Below are 22,340 nucleotides of genomic sequence, written 5' to 3'. Positions count from 1 at the left end.
GCTGCTTTAACAATATGGCCCATTTCTCCATTAGAGTTCATCAATTCCGCTTGGAAGTTGCCAATTGTCTTCCTAGAGCATTTTATACGTGTTCAATCAGATTAAAGTCCGGTGAGCATGCTGGTCAGTCCACTCACTCGATACCCTCTTTTTTCCAGGAAGTAGCTAACTAGTTGAACATATTTGAGGGTGTGTTGTTAGAAGAAAGTTCTGAATAATTGCGCCTACCTTTAGCAAAACTAAGACTGCGTCCCTATTTTGTATGGCAATCACAAATGCCATGTTGTAGCACATAAAAGTCAGTTTGGCACGAATACCGATCATTGCCCAGGCTAATGTCACCACAGCCATATATGTATTTCCTTCTGTGAGTGGACCGGCATGGCCAGGTGGTTGGGGCGCTTGACTCGTAATCTGAGGGTCGCGGGTTCGAATCCCCGTCCTATGAAACATGTTTGCCCTTTCACTCGTAGGGGCGTTATAAGTGACGGTCAATCCCACTATTCGTTGGTAAAAGAGTAGCCCAATCAAGTTACCTACATAGATCAGAATTAAAAATATATAGCTTCAGTTAATTAGATATATTTTTCTTAATTTCTTTTTTATAATGATCAGAATGCATTATTTCAGCCACATACCCTATAATATCTCACGACGTTCGACCAGACCAAGAGATTTAGATTGGTCCTAAATTTATCGTTGATGGCAATAGGTTGGCTAGAAGCGGGTCAAACACAAGTCATTGCAGAGTGGCTACAAATCTTACAGCATGTGGTCATCGAGATGTGGACTCGTTTTCAAATCACCAGTATAATTGTCTGGAGACCTGGACAATGTTGACCACTATTTTTTATTAAAATGATTATTTTGCACTATTGGCTCAGTACTCATGGAAATGTTCAAAGATTTTTGATGAGATCTTAGCATGTTTCATCATCATTCTGGATCTTCTTACACATTATTCTATTATTCAAGCTGCTAACCGACAATATATTGTTTGGCCTTTATTTTCGTACCCCACTAAAATGTGCATGTTAGATCCTCTGACTGAATATCTGCAAATAAGCATAAAAATGAAACTCAGGGGTGTCACTAGTGTTATTTACATATAATTTAAGGGACATATTGGTCCATCTAGGCCGTCCCATTCACTAAACTAAACTTTAAAATACAATTAAAGCACTCAAAGCCGGCCCTTATCATTCAATCATTTATCAAACCTTCCCAATAACGTCCTTAAATTAACTGCATCCACCACATCTGAAGACAACCCATTCCAAAGGCCAACTACTCAGTTAGAAAAATAAAACTATCTTAGCTGATAATGACTTCTATCCTGCCAAAATATATATTTGTGTCCCCTAGTCCTACAATTCTCACCATTAAGTACGAAAATATATTATGCATCAACACTGTCTGTTGCCTTAACAATCTTAAACACTTCAATCAGATCCCCTCTAACTCTTATTTTTTCAAGATAAAAGAATTTCAGATATTTTTCCTCGAATAACAACTTTTAAACTCTTTCCAACAATCCAATGTTCTTCGGCCCGGCATGGCCAGGTGGTTAGGGTGCTCGTCTCGCAATCTGTGGGTCGCGGGTTCGAATCCCCGTCACACCAAACATGTTCGCATTATAATGTGACCGTCAATCCCACTATTCGTTGGTAAAAAAGTAGCCCAAGAGTTGGCGGTGGGTGGTGATGACTAGCTGCCTTCCCTCTAGTCTTACATTGCTAAATTAGGGAGGGCTAGCGCAAATAGCCCTCGTGTAGCTTTGCGCGAAATCCATAACAAACCAATGTTCTTCCTGAAGTAAGGCATCCAAGACCGAACAAGAGCCTAACCAGTGACCTATACAATATTATAATCTCTTTATATTTGTATTCAATCTTTCTGTAAATACAACCTCAAATCCTATATGCACTACCACTAAATAACGGTAGTAGTTGTACTTTGTGCAGCTAGAATATATATAAACTCTAACTACCACTTCATTGTTATAAGCAGTGTATTTGTCAAAATGGCTCAGCAAATGACCGAATGTTCTCGAAATCTCACGTTCTTTTTTTACACCTAAAATCAAGTGATGAATGTTGGTTTCAGTGCAAAACTACATAATGAGTTAAATGTGCTGTATCATTTGCGAAACACAGCTCAAAATTGTAGCATTTAAAGCCTTAAAGCTTAAGATTGAACCATTAGGGAACACAAAACAGTAAAATAAGAAGTAATCAAAATATATTATACATAGATGTTTATTGTAAATAAATTAAACAGAAACGTATTGCACGATCTGATGAGTGTGCCCCCTCCCGTTGCACAGCGGCATGTCTGCGGACTTACAACGCTAGAAATCGGTTTTCGATACCCGTAGTGGGCAGAGCACAGGTAGCCCATTGTGTAGCTTAATTCCAAACAAACAAAAAAGGCAGTTTAGATACTGATTGAAATTTGGAAAGAAAATTTTGAAATGTGTGCATGAAAATGGTGTCATTCTGCTCGCAATCCTACAGAGGAGTTAAGCCAGAAATCGATCTCGTATTAGCAAAAGAGAGGCTTGAAATAAACAAAAAATCACATCATGAACAACTATGTGTCTGTTTACAGTGAAGAATATAATGTACGTATATATATATATATATAATAGAAAGCTTAATTCTTAAATGTACGTATGGAATACCACTTACTTCAAAATATTTGTGTTCTTATACGGATAAGATGATTGGTTTTGAATTGGTAGATGAAAAGTTGAATTAGAGACGGCTAATTCGGATAGCCCTTGTGTGGACTACGTGCTATTCAAATTTCTGAAATAATGTCGAAAACGAAGATATGGTGATTTTTTGGAGACACTTTCTGTATCTTGTACTGTGAGATAAACCCGAATCTCAATTAATTACTAAGTTATATATAAATACGGTCAAATGGGAAAACTGATTTCTAGTTTGAATGTATTGAAAATGTTAAGAAAAGTGTAAAACTGAAAGAGTCACTTTGGAATAAATACAAGGTAAAAATGGCTGAATAAATATGTTCATTTCTTGTACAACAGTTATACACTCATCGGTTTGATACATAATTTAGTCAGAAAACAAATAGCAGAAGCGTTTCCATGTGAACTCGTTTAAATATGGCCAACAATGATGGATGGGAATTTATAGAGCAGTTCCTTTTTTTTCTTTTGCTTTTCGGGTTCGACTATTCGCGCACAGTTACATAATAGTTATCTGCGCTAACCGCCCCTAGCTTTGATAGGTTAGGGGCAATGCAGTTAGCCAACAATACTCGCTGTCACCTTTGGGGCTACTCTAATCGAATAGTGAGATTTGACTGTCCCTCTTATAAACCCCAAACCCCATAGTGCGGAGAGCGATTTCTTTTAATGGAAAGAAGATGCGAACCGTAGAGCCTCAGATCTACAATTCGGTACGTCAAACATTAGGCCATGACCAGCATTTTTATGCTTAGTGTCTAGACTGATAGCGGATCAGTTGTTTGTGTGATGGCCGAGAATTTGGTTCGCGCCCCGTTACCGGCAAAAGAAAATGCACTCCGCACTTTGAAGCTGTGAGTGAGTTATAATAGTGAGGATCCAATTCCACTATTCGATCTGCCAAAAGTAACCTAGAGTTGGCGGTAGGTGGTATTGAGTAGCTGCCTTCCCTATAGTCTAATACTTCAAATTAGGGACGGCTAGTTCAGAGAACCCTCGTGTAGTTCTGTGCGAAATTGAACAAACAAACCTTAGTTTCTACATGTTATTATATTTCTTTCCAGTGATATAATGTGTTTTTTAAATTATCTCAACACCAGATTTTTTGGTGATTAATGATGCAGTTTTATCTATGTGTTTACTTCTCATTATATAGAGGGTTGAGTACGTTATATTAAAACAATGCTGAATATACAAATCAGTAAGTCACGTGACAACCAGTACCGGATTCAAGATTTCGGGGGCCGGGGACCCTAAAAAATATACAAGCATAAGCGATGGGTAGATTATATACAAAATACTAATTATAATGTTTATAATGAATATAAAGTAATGACAATCATTTTTTGTGTTAAATGGCCAAACAAATATTTATGAAAGAACAGACTATAAGAACATGTTAATAAAAAATCACAAATAAGCTTATATGAAAGGACTCTAATCACAGATGACATAGTGAAACAGTTCCAAACGTATGTTTTTCAATGAGACATGCAGTTTTTGACTACATTTTTTTTCCTCTTTGTTCTGTGTCCCCACCGATCCAGTGGGCCCAAAGCAATTGCACCCATTTGCCCTAGTCGACGGTAGAAGAACATGTATCACAAATACATTTTAGCATTGTTTTGCGTTCGTGGGTAGTGTAATGCCACCAAAAATTGATTATTTCAGGGAAGGGTATGTAACAACCCTATCCGACACAAAATATTCATACACTTAGATCATAAAGATGTGTTCAGATCGGGGATATATAATTACCAAGACGGAGATAATCCAAAAGGGGGAAGATATGTCGTGCTTTGGACATGACAGCATTATGACAAAGTCTGCTGAAATGAAAACTACGCTGCGGACCTAGTGTCAAGACTCACTCACGGTTGTCAAACAGAGCATAAAAGGACGTAGTGACATGTAATGTAATGACGTGGTTAGGCTCTAAATTCGTTTTAATATGAAGTACTCAACCTCTGTAGTTCTTTCTGGTGATTAATGGCGTGTATTTCATTTGTCTTTGCACTTTATTTTGGTTCTTCTTTATATGGTTAACGGCATGGATTTTAGTTGGTTATATTTGATTTTGCTGTTTAATAACCTGACTATATTGTTTTCTGCTATTAATGATGAAATTTGTAACCCTAGTGAGTCACATTTTTATTTCTGTTCCTTCTCTTCGTCTCTCCGTATATCTGATTTTGCATTAACTTACCGATGTTCATACTTTAAAATCATTATTTTATTTTCAACCTTATCATTGTTGCCCCCCTCACAATGACTCAGTGGTCTCTAGACTTATAACACTAAAAATTGGGGTTCGATACCTACGATGGGCATAGTGCAGCTTTGTGATTGACAACAAACAAATTTATTATTGTTCGTTTATTTTTATTTTCTAATACTTTAAATTTATCTAAATTTGTACAATCTCTCTTTTTATCTGAATTTCTTTATCTTCATTTTTTTCTATATTAACTGTGTTTTTTAACTTGTCTCTGTCCATATAATCGTGTTTTGGTGTGTTTCATGGTGTCGTATTTCCGTTTAATTTGTTGTCAATTACTTTTGAAAAAACATTTTAAAGTAAATATTGTTCGAATGACAATTTTCTTCCTTTTAGAGAACATTTGAAACCAATTGCTGCTTTTAATTAAATTGCGACTATGACTAAAAGAAATAAGTTACTATTACCCAAGGTCATTATGTTGAGATTTCTTTTCTCAACATACAGGGATACACAAAGAAGACAAAACTCTTCACCCTTCTCAGTGAAAGTTTGGCATTTTGAAAGTAAGGAACATGCAGAATTTTGTCAGTTAAAATTTAACCTTAGAATAACGATTGTAAAATTCGCATAAATAACCTTAGAATAATGATTACAAGATTAACATAATAACCTTAGAGTAATTATCACAAGATTAACATAATAACCTTAGAATAATGATTACAAGATTAACATAATAACATTAGAATAATGATTACAAGATTAACATAATAACATTAGAATAATGATTACAAGATTAACATAATAACCTTAGAGTAATGATATCAAAATTCACATAAATAACCTTAGAATAATGATTATAAGATTAACATAACAATCTTAGAGTAATGATATCAAAATTCACATAAATAACCTTAGAATAATGATTACAAGATTAACATAATAACCTTAGAGTAATGATTTCAAAATTCACATAAATAACCTTAGAATAATGATTACAAGATTAACATAATAACCTTAGAATAATGATTATAAGATTAACATAATAACCTCAGATTAATGATTACAAGATTAACATAATAACCTTAGAATAATGATTACAAGATTAACATAATAACCTTAGAATAATGATTACAAGATTAACATAATAATCTTAGGGTAATGATTTCAAGATCCACATAAATAACCTTAGGGTAATGATTGCAAGATTAACACAAATAACCTTAGAGTAATAATTGCAAGATTAACATAAATAACCTTAGAGTAATAATTGCAAGATTAACACAAATAACCTTAGAGTAATGATTGCAAGATTAACACAAATAACTTTAGACTTTGGGTTGTAACGGTCATATAAAGCTGTACACACAAGCTAAATTAATAGAAAAACTAATTTCAAAGTTTCTTTAGGATCTTATACTTTTTGCTAATTCACTTTCTTGTGAACGAATCTGTCAATCCAAAACCATTCTCGTAGAAGACATAAAAGTAACAATTTCACTTTAATTCATTACATACGCTAGTTTACTTAATAGAAGTTCAGCATAAAATACGAAACTTATTTCTTTGTTAGGCTCACACGTAATTTCGGTCGATAATGTAGATCGTGAAAAATTTAAAAGACAATCGCAACTTATCTTCTCCAAAACGTAATTACCGAAGATTTATCCTGACATGAACTAAAGTTAATGGGATGGGATTGACTTGGAAAGTTATGTGAAAGTTAAGAGTCGATAGCGTATAATTTCTTTAAAAAAGTGATTTGTCATTCAGACACTAAACAGCCATCTGCTTGAAAATAAAACAGCATATATTATTAAAATTACCTTAAAAAAAACAAATAATTCAAATTGCCAGTTCAAGTGCAATAAATTTAGCAGACAGCGAATACCAGAACTGAGTCATTCAGCCTCAAAGAAATATCCATGATGTTACAAAAACACGTAGGTTGAAGAAGTCTTGATTGAAATGAATAAAAACCCTACAACCCAGGCGCTTTCGAAAGGTGGACTTTTCTTCTTACCAGTTTACCCCTGAAGAAAGAAGGTCAACCTTTCGGTAGCCTCAAAGAAAAAATATTGTTAGAATGATTTAAGAAAAGTTTCTCAGTATCTTATTTTTCTAATTTCTTTATTTTATTTTCTCAAGTTTTCCAGAGAAGGGTTTCTGCTCTACAAAAAAATTAACCTTTTCGATCACATATTGCATATTCACATTTTTAGCGACATGTGAAATAAAAGTCATCTAAACCAAATTTTGTTTAGACGAGCTTATATTCAAGAACCCGTGACACATGAAAAATAATTTCAACATACAGCCTACATTCATGCGATTTAACACAATAAAATATTGAGTGCTGGATATTAATATTAAAAAATTATCATGATGATATATATATATATGCAATAAAAATCAGGTAATATTTTCATGTGCAATACACCACACACACACATTTAAATTTAACTACTTAGATAAGAAGAGTAATTTTGATAAATTTATTTATTGAATTTTCTCCTTGCTGAAATTTTGTTTTTTTAGTAAAGAAAAAAGATACATAGATAAGACGAACGTGCTTAGATAAAACTGTAGAATAATTAAGTTAGTGACACTAAATTTCGGCTGCTTTTAATACTACATTTTCGTAGCAGGAATTTAATTATTGAATACTGTCTTCATCTTTTACACTTAAAATTAAGTAAAAAAATACCGACCTGATTAAACACGTAAGACGTTTCTGTCCCAAAGAAATTTATATAACTACATTTGACCTTTCTTTCTTTTGATTTTATATTTGAAATATTTATGTTTGTTAACATTTCTTGTCTATTTTTATTTCACTAAAACTTCTCACACATGTAGGTTTGATATATTCAAGAAACAGTTGTTAAAAAGTTAGACTTTTGAGAATGTTATCTAACAATAGCATGACGCTATCAAATGTTTGTTTTCGGATATTCGCGTAAAGCTACACAAGGACTATCTGAACTAGCCGTCCTTAATTTTGAGTTGATAGACCAGAGTAAAGGCAGAGCTAGTCAACAACACTCACCGCCATTTCTTGGACTAATATAATAGAATACTTGTCACTCTTATAACGCACCCATAGCTCCATGGGAGGGATAGTGATTTCTTTTTTATGGCAACCATATGTGAACTGTGAAGCCTCAGATCTACTGTCCGGAGCGCTAAACATTAGGATATGATCGGTCCAACCTATCAATTAAGAACATCAAACAATCCACAAAGAAATCGATATTGGAGAGTGGATATTATTGAAATAAACTAACACGTCAAATGGGAGAAACAACAGAAATGAAAATAAACATATGTTTTAAGTTTTAAGAATGGTTTCCAGTAGTGCTCGTATTAGAAACTTCAAATGATGTCCGGATTCAATCAAGTATTATATTTTACTGTTTCTTAAATTGTACTCCTTATATTTCGCGTCTAAAGTATTAGGTTTTATTTCCATATGTTTTAAGTAATTCATAGTTTTCTTTTAAAATTGTTTATGCAGCTTGATTTCTTCGGAAGGATTTTATTTTATTATTCTTTGAATAGTGAACGATTTATCTATACGAATATAATTTAATAGTTAGCTTATTCGTAAGTTTGTTTTCTAATAATAAAGTTTAAATTACTTATAATGTTAAAATTATAAAATATTTTAAGAGGTTCATGATTTATTCTTCTAATTTTATGTCGTTATGTTCAAGACAACGCAAAATGTATTTGAAAGTTTTTACATATGAATGGTTTTTTATGCCCAAAAATTAAATATTCGGAGGATTTGGGTATTTTTATATCATTGCCGTAAGTTGGTCGAGTGTATAAGTTGAAGCAGTAGTTTTAAAACTTTAAACGTAAGTCAAAAATACAACTAACATTTTAGGTTTCTTTACACATATATCCTATGGACTTATAATGTTAAGATCACAAATGTAAAGGGAAAGCCGCTGGAATATGTAGAAGACTTTAAGTACTTGGAAAGTACAATCCGAAATGAAGAAGGAAGTGAGAAAGCTGTGAAAGATAGAATCCAGGCGGGTTGGAGGGAATGGAAGGAAGAAGTCACAGTCATTTATAACAAAAGGTTACCAAGGGCACAAAGTGTATAAGACCGTGATTAGACCGGTGTTCCTATACGAAGCCTAGACCTAAACCCTGAATAAGAAAGAGAAAGGCTTGTTGATAAGTAATGAGAATACTGAGATGGCTGTTGGGAGTGTAGCTGAAGGAGAAGAGAACGAATAAGGAAACTAAGGAAATGGCAAGTTCACGTGAATAATAAGGAGAGAATTAAATCTGCCAGTAGCCGGCAAGGAAGGCCAGTAAAGAGTTGGTAAGATGGGATTAAAGAGGATGTGAACAAGAAAGAAATGGCAGAAGAATAGATGAATAAAGATGATTGGATGAGGGCAACATGTATGAAGGACAGCGACCCCTGCTAAAAGGAAAAGCCAAAGATATTATATTGACTTGTAATATTAAGCTTGGAAACCCTCATGCCGAATAACTCTGTACTGGCAAGTATTAACACAGAAGGTTTAAAAGGAACTGATGATAATAAGAAACTACGAGAGTGTCCTATATTAGTATCTAAAGAATAGTTAGAAAAACGAGTTTGGCAGCTTGTAATTTTCTCTTCTATTCTGATGTTAAAATTTTCTATCGTTTAGTCAATTACAATACGTCCAAAAATGCTTCATTTTCTTCTGATAACATTTTCATGCATTTTTACAGAAACGTTTTTTTTAAACATAAATACAGACCTTTGGACATGGTACCCAAACTTATCGAATATTGAAGCAAAAACATACAAATGCGAAAGGAAGCAGGTTAGGTGAAACGATGGGAAATGAAAGCACTTTGTTGATCCAGCGCATTTTAATCGTTAACGGTTTCAATCTTCTAATGTGCTGATATATGAAAGTACGTATTTCTAAATTCAAAATAGAATATAAAGTAATTTTATCGATAAAATAATGTATTTTTGATCAGAAACTTTTAATAAATCTCCAAGGAGGTTACAGAACTAAAATAGATACGCAAAGTTAAGTAGTATAAATTATAGCTGCTATTACACGAGCAAGGAATTATTCCAGGAACTCATCGAGAGCTGGAAAAGTGAGATACGATTCTAATGTCTAGTTAGCTGCTTATGATGACATGAGCTCATTGAGTAAACTAATCCTTTACCTAATATCGGACCTCAAACAGTCTAATTGCATACATTCCCCTTGCTATCTAAAGTGTTCAATAAAAACCCGTCCTGATTTGAAGAGCACTCGGACAAATACGGATGAGTTACACGTGTGTGTGTGTGTTAAAATTGTTACAGATATCATTGACAATCTTATGAAGTTCACAACAGAATATAAGTCTTCCTAAATTTGTATACAGATCATAAATTTACAAAAATTCATGTGACAAACAGCGGAATAGCTGTCAGACGGTGGCTTGTGTAAAACCAGTGAGCGTTGCTTCTAGATGTCACATGCAATGCGTTTATCAAATGATTCAATTTCAATATACGGTTATTCTTTTCAAGATCACCAGTTCTTCTTAAAATAATTTAACGTTGATGATAAACATCTAAAACAAAAACGTCAATTTAATTTGTTCAATGAAGAGTGAAATCCATCATCATAGAAGAGACAAAAGACATTTTTAAATTTCAATCTAAGATCTCATAAGTACCATTTACAGTAGTCAAAAATCGTTATTTGTTTTATAAGGATTATCTTTGCATCGGATACTATGAAATTCTAAAGTTTTAACTGACATTAAAAGAACAAACCTCGACGATCTATTAGGTTACAATATATTTCCAAACTTGTTTAGATCCAATGAACGCGTTTGTTTTTTTACAAATAAAAATCAATAACAGAAAAAAAAAACTCACAAAATGTCGTCAAACAACTTTCACCTCGTAAATAACCTAAGAATGCTTCTGATGATAATGTGTTTACACATGCGTCTCGAGAGCACATCTGCTAGATCAAAAATTTAACAGAAAAAAATAAGCAAAAAAAAGTTGGTTTCTTTCCAAATAGATGGCGGTAAACTAAATTGTTTCTTTCTTCAGTTTTAAAGTCTCTCATCTTTTTCTCTTTATTTGACATCTTTCCTTCTCACTCTACTGTTTGAATAGAACATGCCCTCTATCTATTCAAATTGTACTCAAACGAACAGAGATACTATGTAGCTGTAACCAATAGGCACAACGTTGATGTAAAATGGGAAAAAAATCATGGCTTGTCGGGAAATAGACCTAGTCTTCCACGTTTTAAAAGTTAAAACAGAACATTCATAGTTCAAAGAAGTAAAAGGCGTATTACTATTAGTGGGTGCATAGGAGAAATTCTGTCAAATTTTGTATTTATATTGTAAGGCTATCTGCTGCCATCCCCCTAATTTTGAACTACTGACCACAAGGAAGGCAACCATTCAGTAGCATCCACTATCATCGCTAAGGGGTTGACTGGCTTTTTTGTAATACACTCATAATTTAAACTGTGGGATGATTTTATGGTTCACACAGATTTAACCCCGGAATCCAGGGCTCCACACAGGGCCAACCTTTGCTTCAAAATTCAGTTAAACATTAAAAAATATCATCAGAACGCTCATGCTGAACACCTGGTCTACTGTAACATGTTTTTCTACAATATCGATAAACACAAACACCAATCTTAAAATTTAAGTGTTCAAGAAATGACTCAAATCGGATAAAATTTTACTGTGTACTATCCTCTCGGAAGTTTTCCTTATATCCTATCAGGATGATGTTACCATAAAACCCTTAAATTATCCTAAAGTTAAAACTTAGTTTCACCTATTCAACAGATGACAGACATTATTTAATAGACTCAAGGTTTCAAGCTAATGTTATTGTATATAATAAAAGATGTCAGTGAGAAAAACATATTAAAAAAGTGGTTGAAAATACTCGAAAAAAAATAGCCCCAAAGTTTTAGACGGGTATAAGAAAACATTTATGCTAAAGTGTCTCTCATTACGTGGAGATTTCTAACTTAACATACATCCTAAACTCCACAAAGCTAGTTAATTTTAGTTTGTGCATTATATCCGTCTTAGGAATTTGTTTTAAATTGCGTGGCGAATCGTCTACTATTTAGAGCTAATTGCAAGTGCCTTAGTTGAGTTGTTCTAATACAGGTTTTATTAGAGAAATATATGTTTTACTGTTGTAGTAAAGTAAATACTCTCTCTTTATGTTTTTACTGAGTTTGTTATAAAATTGTTTAACACATGAGTATATTTGTAGCTTGCGAGGAAACCTTTATTGTGCAAGATTCTGATATATTTATTTTAAAAAACAAAAGATTTATTGTTTGCAGGATATCTACTGCATAGTTTGTAATAAACCAAAAGTTTCAATTATGTAATTTTCAAATTTAACCACGAAATAATTTTTGACCAGTCAAAGGAAAGTTGCGTAGAACCAGGTTATTTAAATATATCTTTGAATAACAATAAATTGTTGTTCACAACAATAAATAACACGTGGCAACAAAAAAGGTTAGTATATCACATTAAAAAACCTGATTAAACCCTTGCGCTTCCAACAGGTGGCACTGTCTTCGTCAAGGGGAAAAGGCTTCACTCGTAGAAAGCCCCGAGTTTTAATCAAATTATCCTGTCCACCAAAACATTGACATAAATATGTCTAGAACAACAATGAGTCTAGAAAACGCGAATGACGAAGAACCTGGAAATTATTATGACAATGTTGATGAGGTGACCAATGATAACAATGTAGTTTTTAATTATTATAATGAGTTTGAAACTACTAAGAATATCGGGTTGGGGGGAAATTTAAAGGGTACAATTATCCTTTAATGTTAACGAGGCAATATAAAATAGCAAACGAAAGCTGGGGAAAAATAGAAATTGGAGATGTTCTTTATATAGTTATGTTTCTTAAAGAGAATTATAAGGTCTGGAAGAGACGTAACTAAAATAAAGATATATAAATATGGGTAATATTATACAGAATTCAGTTTTGTTTGTTTGTTTGTTTTTGAATTTCGCGCAAAGCTACACGAGGGCTATCTGCGCTAGCCGTCCCTAATTTAGCAGTGTAAGACTAGAGGGAAGGCAACTAGTCATCATCACCCACCGCCAACTCTTGGGCTACTCTTTTATCAACGAATAGTGGGATTGACCGTCACATTATAACGCCCCCACGGCTGAAAGGGCGAGCATGTTTGGTGGGACGGGGGATTCGAACCCGCGACCCTCAGATTGCGAGTCGAGCGCCTTATCTACCTGGCCATGCCGGGCCACAGAATTCAGAAAGAAAGAAAAAGAGAGCGAACTGTGAATCATGAAACAGTAGATGCAGGAGTATAGTGCACGTGACGGAAACTATAAACTATCAGAGTAAAGGAAATTAATGTTTAAGAAAAAATAAAGTGGTGTGCCTCTGATGAAATTGCCCCCCAGTGGAACAACGGTATGTCTGCGGACTTACAACAAATCCGGGTTTCGATACCCGTGGTGGGCAGAGTACAGATAGCCCGTTGTGTAGCTTTGTGCTTAATTACAAACAAAACAAAACAAAACCTGATGAAATTAGTTTAAAAAGTAAAAATAACAAAGTCTCAAATTTGGCAAGAAAGGCTCACACTAGTGTATTTGCAAATGGAAGTCAGGGGTCAAAAATACCGTGAGAGTTAAAAATTGTGTAGAAATGAATATCCACGAAAAACATTGATCTAGAGGAAACAATCGTGTTAGCAATAATATACTTAGGATCAAAAGAAAAAATAAAGTTGATTAAAATATGAATCCTATAAGTCCATCACTCAAACTTCATAACAGTGGGAAAACTGATCTTACACGTGTGTGGCAACTGCAGTGCTCGTTTCTAAATCAGTCGAGTTTATCACACACGTTAGGATATTGAAATATGACATCTAAGTGTATAGATAGTAGCCTGTCAGATGGAGTGACCAGTATTAATAATCCGTTTATATATTTTCTGATAGAAAAAGTGATAAAACATTATAACTTATCCATTAGATGGCACATCTCACTACAACTGCTAAATCAGTCCTTGGTGAAGGGTGATCAATTACACATAAACAAAAACAACACAGATGTGTTTAAATGATGATCTAGTACGCACTTCTTTACCAACTATATCAGTGTGTAACTTTTAGGTTTTAATACCAGGATGCAAGACTTTGCAGTTATGTATCGAATGCTAGAAGACCAACTAATAAAGTAAAAATAAGGATATAGATAAGTTGTTGTTTTTGTTAGTTTGTTTTTGCTGCTGTTTTATAAAACCTGATATACTTCGGTCCCCTTTCGGGAAAATTTCATCAGGAGATGAACCTAGAAAGTAACCACGAAAAGAGAAGGGTTTGGGTAATAAATAGGTTAGAAAAATAAGCGACGAGTGGTCACATTGTAGTACAATAGTTTATGACTGTCTTAAACAATATTTGAAGCCATATAGTTATAATTATATTTAGAACTTATTCTTTAGAATTTGAAGGAATTCGTAAAGTTAAAATATGTAATATCGAACAAACTTAGTAGTAGTGCATGATATAATATGGCCGAGGAATAAGTTTTTAAAAATTAATATCTTTAGACTTTTGCTAGATGAAAACAATTATTGTATCTTGTTTGATTAAAAGTAAAAATCTTCCTACTTAATCCAGTAAACTAGTTACCAAATAGGATGAAATAGGCGTAAACTTTTGTTATCACTTAAGAGATAAACGAAGAGTTAGTTGCCTGCAAGTAATTTTTCAAAATTGTTGCCTTTGAAAGCTGTAGTTTCACATTGCGAAAGCTCAGCCAGTTGTTGTTGTTGTTGTTTGTCATTTCTTTAATGTCCGAATGCCGGACACAATTATAACTTTCAAAAGACGGAAATTTTGGGTTCAGTTGTTTCAGCAATTTAGCAGATTAACTACTTAAAACGTGATATCATCTTTGTCCATGGAGAAGACGATAACGTACAAGTAGGATTACTGCAACGGAAAAATAGAACACATAAAAATTTAAACAATCACTAGAGAACTTTTCTCTCCGCAGCTGCATCACAATCTACGAAGATAAATCCGACTAACGGAAGAGTCTCGCGACACAGAAATACTCGCTTGGCACCGATATGTTTAATAACCAACTGGCTCTCGCTCTGCTTGTGACTAATTCTAAGTTTAATCCAGGCTGATCCGTTCATAATGAGGTTATCATCTCGAATGAGTCTCTTTCTCATCAACTGACGAAACTGAACAATTAAGAGGTTTCCATCGCGTAAAGAAAGGATTAATAAACGCGTATTTTAAATACTTTTTTCTACCCTTGTATAGTATTTAGTTATTTGTATATTGTAAGATCACACACCATCGAAAGAGTATCTGTCATTACATATATGTATATACTGTTATGATACAGAGTAGTTATATATTAGAAGTAGGGTAGTTTTTCACTAGATATAAAGTGGTTACAGCAGATGTGTAGTCGTTTTATCAGATAGAAAGTGTTTATACGAGACACAGGTGATTATACCAGATAGAAGATAACAATACTGGATAGACAGTGGTTACAGCAGATGTGTAGTCGTTTTATCAGATAGAAAGGGTTTATACGAGACACAGGTGATTATACCAGATAGAAGATAATAATACTGGATATACAGTGGTTCTAAGAATGGATATACAATATATCTGCATCGGATATACAATGATGATACACATCGGGTAGAGTTAGCTATTCCACGTAGAGAATATTTATATGCTCTTCTGCTAAACTTGATTGAAATATAATCACCAAGATTCCATAGTGAATTTGAAATTTGGTAGTAATACTATTTTAATTTGTGATTTAAACGCCAGGCTGATTTCGTAAATATAGAATGAACATGTTTAAATTACAAAGGAAAACAATCAACACATTCTTTACTATTATTTTCAGAAAACTTTCCGGGGTGTTTTACGAAATCTAGAATAGCCATGATCCAATCTTACTTACGTGTCCCAGATGATATAAAATCTACCAAATTAACTTCACATAAGTAACGACATTATCCCATGAGTATGAGTATTAATAACTAGCAGACGTCCGTTCAAACAGTTCAACCGTACTTTTCCTAAAAAATAGTGATGAATAAATATAAAATGTGCAGTCAACTCAATCACCTTGAATCAGAGTGTATATGCAATATGATTGTCTAGTGGGCCGTTTACAATCATCTTTGTTCATTCCATGTGTTATTTCAATAACAAAAATTGCATTGCACGTCCAGCACAATAGAGCGCTCAGGTTCACTAAGTAGCCACAAGGATTTTTTTTTCCCGCTGGATGTCACCGTTCCTTATCATGTTAACGAGCGCAATAAAAAACCACTACCGGAGCGAATGTTTTTGTTTGTTTAAGTTGTCTTTTCTATAAGAAGTGTCAAAGGGGAAATATTCAATTCAATTCAAATAAATTTATTCTATATGGTAAATAAAACCCATTCCTCTCCTTATGCGTTTTTTTTTTTCGTTCATGCTTCCTATCTTCTAAGCTAGTTGTTTGGTAAGACTACCAAGTCAACAGGCTGCCATTCTATTAAACTAGTTGTTTGGTAAGACTATCAAGTTAACAGTCTGCCGTCCTGCTAAACTAGTTGTTTAGTAAGACCATTAAGTTAACAGGCTGCCGTTCTGCTAAGCAAGTTGTTTGGTAAAACTATCAAGTTAATAGGCTGTCGTCCTGCTAAACTAGTTTGGTAAGACCATCAAGTTAACAGGCTGCCGTCCTGCTAAACTAGTTTGGTAAGACCATCAAGTTAACAGGCTGCAGTTCTGCTAAGCAAGTTATTTGGTAAGACTATCAACTTAATAAGCTGTCGTTCTGCTAAGCTAGTTGTTTGGTAAGACTATCGAATTAATAAGGCTGCCGTTCTGCTAAGTTAGCTGATAATCTACGCAGTTTAACAGACAACAAACGTGGACGTTTGAGATACTACTTAATATATCTGATAAAGTAGCCACATTCATCACTTCTAGCTCTTAATCTAGAAGAAGTCGATAGATAACATTAGTTTCAAGTAACGTTCGTCTTGACTTTTTACTTACTTACTGTATATGAAAGGTAATAAAAAAATTCATATTTATGTTACTTTTGACAGGAAACGGTGTTTATATCTATATCTTTATAAAAAATACATTATACAAATTTAATCGGTATTATTATACACAAAGAATTTTAAATATATCCAAAGGTCTCATCGTATTGAAAATGTTGTTATTTAGGTTGAAAGACTGAAGAAAGAGGACGTAGTCGACAAAACGTGTCTAAATCTAATTTTTGGCATCTTGTCATACATCTGTTAAAACTTAATTTTTATATCTTGACATATTTACTTCATTTTAATTGTTTTACATTTTAAAAACGAATTTAGAAATACTGACGCTAATTGAGGCTGTATAATCACTCGTGTGTTTGTGTAACGTTAAGCACAACGCTACATAATAGGCTGTATAGTCACACTGTACTGCTAAATAAACATATATCCAGGTATGATAACATTTTTAACTTACATTATATTACTTTTAATGTGTTTAACGAACATCACTATAAATTTCAACATCATTAAAAACCCAGTTGCACCACTGTAAAATAGATAATTCATACCACGTGCTATGTCAGCTTTATTATTTTATAATGTTTTGAAAGTATTTATATTAATTCGTGATTTCCTAATACAGCCGCTATAATTTCTTTCTTTCTATTGATTTCGCGCAAAGCTACACGAGGGCTATCTGCGCTAGCCGTCCCTAATTTAGCAGTGTAAGACTAGAGGGAAGGCAGCTAGTCATCCCCACCCACCGCCAACTCTTGAGCTACTCTTTTACCAACAGCCGCTATAATAAACCGTTAAGTGAATGAAACATTTTAATATCTTTAAAAATCTGTGATTCCATTATAAATGCAGAGTTTATATCATAGCGACGCAATAACAGCTTCTGTCACGATGTTCGGACGAGAAAAATAAGCTAAAAAATGAGTACTTTGGTACATTTTTCGTGCGATAGTTTCACTAAAGTTCTTATGGACAGCATGTTGCGCGCCTAAGTTTCATATTTCGCTAATGATGGCGATTTAAGAAAATTGACTGGATATTATTTTCACGTGCAATTCTTTGAACTAAATGTCTGAATCCCCATATGGGTCTATCTCTATTTGCTCATTCTCAGTCATAAGAAGTTTGGTAAAGATCGCGTATATGTAACACTAATATCCCTATGTGTAGCACTAATATCCCTATATGTAAATCTAGCATCCCTATATGTAAATCTAGTATCCCTATATGTAACTCTAATATCCTTATATGTAACACTAATATCCTTATATGTAACACTACTATCCTTATATGTAACACTACTATCCCTATGTGTAACTCTAGTATCCTTATATGTAACACTAATATCCTTATATGTAACACTACTATCCCTATGTGTAACTCTAGTATCCTTATATGTAACTGTAAATCTAGTATCCCTATATGTAACACTAACATTCCTGTCTTAATCAATCTGAAAAACTAGGTATTAACAGCTGATACATATCTCTTAGTTAGCGCAATCAAGAGAATTGTTAATTATTAGCACAGAAACTATACACTCTCCAAGATGGAACTTACAAAAGTCTTCGCCTACCTTATTGACAATAAGAGCTACCAGCAAAAAGAAGGTCATGGTGATTCGGCGTGTACAAGTTCTTACACTGGCTGGGGTCGGAGAAAGTAGAGAGTCGTCAACCGGCTTCAGCATTGGTCTGAATCTTTGTGCACGCACCTGTTAGGAAAAGGTCACTAGATGACGCTGCCTTCTCACTTTAAAAAGCCTGCACTTTAGACAGTATAAATGTATACAACGACAAGATAAAGGTGTCAGGTAGAAAGTATGAAGTATGCTAGTTTGATGCGTAAAGTCTATCTATATATGTTGTATTTTTTCTTAAAATATTATCCATTACAGCTAATAAATTAATTTTGTCTTTAGAACATTTAACGTAAACCAGATTCAACATAAAAGAAACGTATTTCTGAAACCTCGAACATTTCAACTGTATCATTATATAGCAATCCGTTAGGTTAGTTGTAATTAAGCACAAAACTACACAAGGGACTATCTGTTCTCTGCTCACCACGGGTATCGAAACCCGGATTCTAGCGTTGGAAGTCCGCAGACATACCGCTGTGCCACTGGGGGACAATTTAGTTGAACGTGCCGAATTTATTAATGTCTCATATCATATCTATTATATCCTAAGAGCACTCACACAGTTACGTGAAAAACACTGGGGAAGTATTGGAAATGAAATCTTTCAGAATTTAATGCTACAATTTCGTACGTAGTTTGAACCAAGAGCGCAACCAGCACTGCAGAGTGGGAGGTCTTTTTCCCAAAACAATTTAGCTCTTTTCTTTTACGTATAAGTAAAAACTACATTTTAACCGTCTTAACTAATTAATACAGACGCTAATTGAGGCTGTATAATCACTCATGTGTTTGTGTAACGTTAAGCACAAAGCTACATTAATAAGACAAGATGTGCTGTTGCTACATATTGTTGTGAGGATAGCGGACGTTCTACACTTTTAGAATATTGCAGTTGTTCGACTCCCCACCCCGGAAACTTGCTTGAAAAAGGTTGGTAATTCATAACAATAACCCAAACTATAACACCCTAGCATTTTTAACAGGTGGGCTTGTTTTTAACAGTGGCAGATTCTGTTTTTACCTCTTATAAAAACAGGTCTACTTATAGAAAGTGGGAGTTTGTTGGTTGTTTTTAACGTGACTTAAGGTGAGCTTAATATCAAAACTCTGACTGTTGAGCACAATTGCATCGTAATGACGGCATAGAGTCATAAGTTAGATAAACCGTAGAGTTAAATCTGTAAGTAATAAGATACTACTAATTTTGTTCGGTTTTCATAAAAAAATCAGAGATACCTCACCTAAGATGTTAAGTATTTACACATATAATTTCTCCGTGAAACGTATTCGTTTTGGTTTTTAGTGACGTATTTCATACGTCACAAATGTTATCCGATCATATTGTTGATTTTTTTATGCTTCCATTTCACATATGTGGGTAAATTACATTTCTGGTACAATGAACTGTCCCATTAAAACTCGGCGACATTAATCGATTGTTTCTCCAGGTACTTAAGTTGTTAAACGAACACAGCGTATCTGACTACCTTGCTTTAATTACATTAATCGATTGTTTCTCCAGGTACTTAAGTTATTAAACGAACACAGCGTATCTGATTACCTTGCTTTAATTACATTAATCGATTGTTTCTCCAGGTACTTAAGTTATTAAACGAACACAGCGTATCTGACTACCTTGCTTTAATTACATTAATCGATTGTTTCTCCAGGTACTTAAGTTATTAAACGAACACAGCGTATCTGACTACCTCGCTTTAATTACATTAATCGATTGTTTCTCCAGGTACTTAAGTTATTAAACGAACACAGCGTATCTGATTACCTTGCTTTAATTACATTAATCGATTGTTTCTCCAGGTACTTAAGTTATTAAACGAACACAGCGTATCTCACTACCTTGCTTTAATTTTTTTATTCCTCCTCCTTATTTTTCCTTGGTAAGTTTTGTTTGTTTTGAATTTTGCTCAAAGCTACACGAGGGCTATCTGCGCTAGCCGTTCCTAAGATTTTAGCAGTGAACGTTTAGATGGAAGGCAGCTAGTCATCACCACATACCGCCAACTTTTGGGCTACTCTTTTACCAACGAATAGTGGGATTGACCGTAAAAATATAGTGCCCTCACGGCTGAAAGGGCGAGCATGTTTGGTGGAATCCGCGACCCTCAGATTGCAAGTCGAGCGCCCTGACCAACTGGCCACTGGCCATGCCAGGCTGGAAGTTTGGTGAACTAGCAGTAATTCGCTAGCTTCTATATATTTTGCTTTTAGCGTTTTCTAACGTTACGTTTGTTTTGTTGTGAATTTCGCGCAAAGCTACACGAGGGCTATCTGCGCTAGCTGTCTCTAATTTAGCAGTGAAAGACTAGAGGAAAGACAGCTAGTCATCACCACCCACCGCCATCTCTTAGGCTACTTTTTTACCAACGAATAGTGGGATTGACCGTCAAATTATAACGCCCATACGCCTCAAAGGGCGAACATTTTTGGTGGGACATTTTTCTTGGTAAAAAGTTTCCTTTAATAGTTCACAGATAACCCAGTAAACTAAATACACTCGTTTTCATTTTGTCAAAATGAAATATTTAATATTTAATATAGATTCAAAGCAGACATTAATAAGACAAGATGTGCTGTTGCTACAAATCGAATGAGCACAATTTACTTCCTAGTTGTGGGCATTAAGTGAACTTCGTACGCTTCTATTTAACGCATAACAAATATCGGAAGGTTAATTTCAATCAGTCAGGTGTTTCTGATAAAAATAAACAACAACAATCATTCCTGACTCCGTTATCAGATATCGTTTGTATTGTATATATATATAGTCCAGTATAAGTAGAGCTAGATTTAGGAAATTAACTATTTATATTACATTTCCTACTAGAAATAACAATTATTGGTCAAACTCTACTTGTTGTTGTTTCCCATAAAGAACGCGAATGGTGTGTTTGCAACAAACACTTAATCCAACGTAAGTCACTTTCTCTCACTATATGTATATTAAACGAACACGTTTTTTTTTGTTTTTTGTTTAGTTTTGAAACAAGTTAATTCACTTCAGGGAACTCTTGAAATAAGAAAAGAGAAAGTATTTATAGTTCTTAAGAATGTTTATTTAACGTACTCATAACTTTCTTGGTTATTCTTCAGAATTAATTGTTGCATAAAGCTACAAATTTCAGTACAATTCACACTTATCCTACTTAAAAGCTCTAAAAAATAAATATATATGTAAAATGCACATTAAAGTATAGAAATCGTTAAAACATAGTGAGACGTGTTGAACAGAAGAGGTATCTGTTGATAAAAACCTGCTTTACGTTACCTACATAGTTTTTTGATACACTGTACTTCTCTTGAAGCGCCCTCTGTTATACAAACACATATTAAATTCCATTTAAGGGATCTTTAAATAAATTATAAAATATTTTTCACAAGTTCGTCGCTTTCCTTTTAGGTATAAAAGCTAAACAAGAACAATTCAGAAAAATAAAGTTTATTGTAATTTTCCTCATTTCTTTATCATACAGTCATAAGAATAGTTATACTACTATGTCTATCGTATCCCACCCGGCCTGGTGAGCCTTGGCATTGAGCAAAGGGCCTCGTTGGCTTTTGTGTGTTTGTTGAATCTGCGCTTGCCTAATTTTGAAATGATAGATTAGAGGGTTTGTTTGTTTTGTTT

General features: G+C 34.0%; 1 protein-coding gene across 10 annotated transcripts in view; it reads right to left on the bottom strand.

Annotated features, from left to right (window-relative positions):
• LOC106478314 (calcitonin gene-related peptide type 1 receptor-like) overlaps positions 1-22,340 on the bottom strand; it is a 164,918-nt gene that overhangs the window by 65,357 nt on the left and 77,221 nt on the right. For 6 of the 10 annotated variants that reach the window (XM_022381897.1, XM_022381895.1, XM_022381901.1 and 3 more), the window contains one exon: positions 18,629-18,766. The exons of 2 other annotated variants lie outside the window; for them this stretch is intronic. In XM_022381897.1, coding sequence (XP_022237605.1) covers positions 18,629-18,742 — 114 coding nt within the window. In that variant the 5' untranslated portion in view covers positions 18,743-18,766. Of the gene's footprint in view, positions 1-18,628; positions 18,767-19,023; positions 19,062-22,340 lie in introns of those variants that run through there. 2 more of the 10 variants (XM_022381894.1, XM_022381902.1) reach the window with 1 other exon arrangement.

Source organism: Limulus polyphemus, unplaced genomic scaffold, assembly GCF_000517525.1.
Source record: "Limulus polyphemus unplaced genomic scaffold, Limulus_polyphemus-2.1.2 Scaffold199, whole genome shotgun sequence".
NCBI lineage: Eukaryota > Metazoa > Arthropoda > Merostomata > Xiphosura > Limulidae > Limulus > Limulus polyphemus.
The sequence above is the reverse complement of the archived record's forward strand: the minus strand, read 5'-3'. Positions and strand labels throughout refer to the sequence as shown.